This window comes from Centruroides sculpturatus, unplaced genomic scaffold, assembly GCF_000671375.1.
Source record: "Centruroides sculpturatus isolate CEXI.00-Female unplaced genomic scaffold, Cexi_2.0 scaffold1096, whole genome shotgun sequence".
NCBI lineage: Eukaryota > Metazoa > Arthropoda > Arachnida > Scorpiones > Buthidae > Centruroides > Centruroides sculpturatus.
This window is the reverse complement of record NW_019385525.1, coordinates 290,802-293,675: the sequence shown is the minus strand read 5'-3', so window position 1 is coordinate 293,675 and position 2,874 is coordinate 290,802. Positions and strand designations below refer to the sequence as shown.

The following is a 2,874-nucleotide window of genomic DNA, read 5'->3' as shown; positions in this document are numbered from 1 at the left end:
TATTTCAATACATGCTTGCATAGATATGATTAAGTAAATCTGTATTGTATCAAATTCTTATTAAATACAAAAGTGTGCATGTGTGTGTATTTTTAAATTAAATTGCATTATTATAGTAAAGATTTAATTGTTAAATGATTTTCCAAATTACAGATATTTTCAAGATTTAAAAAATTATATTTAATATAAATTTCTTATGAAAAATTTTATTTTGTGACTACCATATATATCAATAGCAAAATCTGGCAATTGTTTGACATAGAATTTCATCCTTAAAGAATTAATATGCATAAATTATTCTCTGACAATATAAAATCTTTTACATCGATAAACTAATTATTAGAAAAGTGGTGAAACTGTACAATTATATAAAAATTTTAACTGAACAAAGTTGCATCTCTATTTTATAAGAATTTATTATTCAGTAAAAATAAAATTATATCTAAATTTATTTATTTTTATTTAATGAAAGAATAAATTTTAAAAATTTGTAAAATTTTAAGTTCATATCTAAAATTTTAATTTACTCATTTTCTTTTATCAGTTAACTAAAAATAATAATAATAAAAACTGAAATGTATTTGTGAAGGCTTTTGCTTTGAATTACTCTTTTACCTGGAATTATGAATATAAATTTGTCTGTTTAAAATTTATCATCTAGTTACGTGTTTCTATTCAGTCCAGATATGCAGGGTTGTACTATAGTTAAATGGATTAAAAACAAAATAGGCTTTGATGGCTATATACTGTAGGTATAAAGTATATGTTGACAGCTAGGACTGTGTTCGTCTTAGGTTTGCAAGCAGAAAGAAAACTGTACATATAGAATCAACAACACAGCCGCACAAGTCGCCTCTTCCCCAGTAAGTACATAATTTGCATGGCATTACCTATCCAAAGCATCTACTGTTTTTTATCGTTGATGATTATGAATGAATGCCTGGCAATGTTTATAAATTTTAATTTGTGTAGAATTTTGAAAGTACTTTAATTTATTTTCAAAATATATTATTATTATTATTAATTTTTTCCTGCATTGAATATATAGTAGCTGCATCCTTTTTAACTCTATTGCATGATAAATTTCAGCATGACAATTGGGATATGTATTCTGTATTCTAAAGGTAGATATAAAATTGTATTCTTTTGAATGATGTACTGTGTATTTCATTTTGTGGTTTTAAAGTTTTAAAACTTTTATAAATATATTTATAAAACCTGCTTATAATGACAAAATAAAATTTTCTTTGTTTTTATCTTTTAGATATATGGAACTAAGACCTGCATTTGATCGAGCCCAAGATAAAATAAGACAATTAGAATTACAATTAGAAGAATTTAAAAAAGAAATGGCTGCTCAAGAAGAATGGCATAGTCAAATGTATTTGAAAATGTATAGGTAATAAACTTTATTTGTAAGCAAAACAATATTCACTTTAAGTTACTAATCACATTCATTTGACAGAAGTGGTTATTGCAAACTAAACAAATCAAAACATTAAATAATTAAAATCTTTTTATTTGTAATAATTGCTTCTCTCAATAATAATTTAAGTGGAGATTTCTAATTCAATATGTACTGTAATTACTAATTCTTTTCTCTGTGTTCCTTTTTTTAAAATACAAATAATTAATTTATCGGTAAATCATAAGTTTAACTGACTGAATTGTTATAATTTGCATTGAACTATAACAACTGTCTGAATTTAGTTAATTCTCTCAATGAAATGTATAATTAATTCCAAACAGGCTATTGTCAATATATAACAATAATCAACCCATATAGCAGCAAAGATTTAATAAACATTTGAACATTTTTGATCATGTTTAGTGATCATCATCAGATTACAATTTTTCAATTAATTTAAATAAAAGTTCATTATAACAATGAATAACATAAAGCTTTACATAAAATATTTGAATGGAATAAGATTCATCAATTTATTTATTTGGTGTTAAGTTTAAATAATATAAGTAATAATAACTATCTTATCTTTAAAATTTCTAGTAAAAATTGTTTAATTTGTATTTTAATATGATTATATTTTCTAATTTTAGTTTTAAATAATTATATGACTGTTAGAAAATATATAGTTGCATCAAAAATTGAAATATTTTTGGAATAAATAACATTGAGTTAATCATATAAACCATTTGAATACTGTATTTACAATTATATTCAAAAGAATATCGAAATTTATAGGTTTTATAAATGAATATTGCTTAAACTTGATTGACTATTTCAATAATGATTAAAATTAATATTTAAGTTAATGAATGAAAAATATTTTAATATTAACTGCTGCAGTTGTTTTAGCAAGTGTTAGTAACTCCTGTCAATGCAAAGATATCAGAAATATTTAGTGTATATAAATTTTGATTGTTAAAAAAATATACTTGTATTAAATTAATTGTTGTTATTGTTGAATTATTTGTGTTAATATTTTATTAATTTTATCAGTGGTGTGCTGTGACATTTTATAGTAGGGAAGCTGTGTTTCTGTAAGAAGCCGACTTCCAGGGGCAATTAGTTAATTGCACATCAGTGATGGTCAAGGGTCCATTCGTATTGTTTGTTCGATAAGCCAGTAAAAACCGTAGACTTCTCTAAATGTGTTTTTAATATCACAATTACATTCTGAATCACTAGCACGATAAAAGGGCTAAAATTACAAATAAAATAATAAAAACTTACTTGGTGAAATAAAATGTGTGGTAGATGTACAGTACAGTGCATACCTGGTACAAAATATTCTTCAATTATATTAATATACTTTGAAAGAAAATTATAATTAAATATAGCTTTGTAAAGAAACGTACATAAAAATAACATAAAATCTTCTTTACTTTTTAAATCTTAAAACAATCCACTTA

At 23.3% G+C, this 2,874-nt stretch overlaps 1 protein-coding gene across 2 annotated transcripts in view; it reads left to right on the top strand.

Moving 5' to 3' along the window:
• Positions 1 to 556: 556 nt before the first annotated feature.
• The window catches only part of LOC111639817, a 17,666-nt gene continuing 15,348 nt past the window's right edge, over positions 557 to 2,874 (top strand). Inside the window, exons 1-2 of one of the 2 annotated variants that reach the window (XM_023385770.1) lie at positions 557 to 863; positions 1,265 to 1,399. In XM_023385770.1, coding sequence (XP_023241538.1) covers positions 1,269 to 1,399 — 131 coding nt within the window. In that variant the 5' untranslated portion in view covers positions 557 to 863; positions 1,265 to 1,268. Of the gene's footprint in view, positions 864 to 1,110; positions 1,125 to 1,264; positions 1,400 to 2,874 lie in introns of those variants that run through there. The other variant, XM_023385771.1, reaches the window with a different exon arrangement.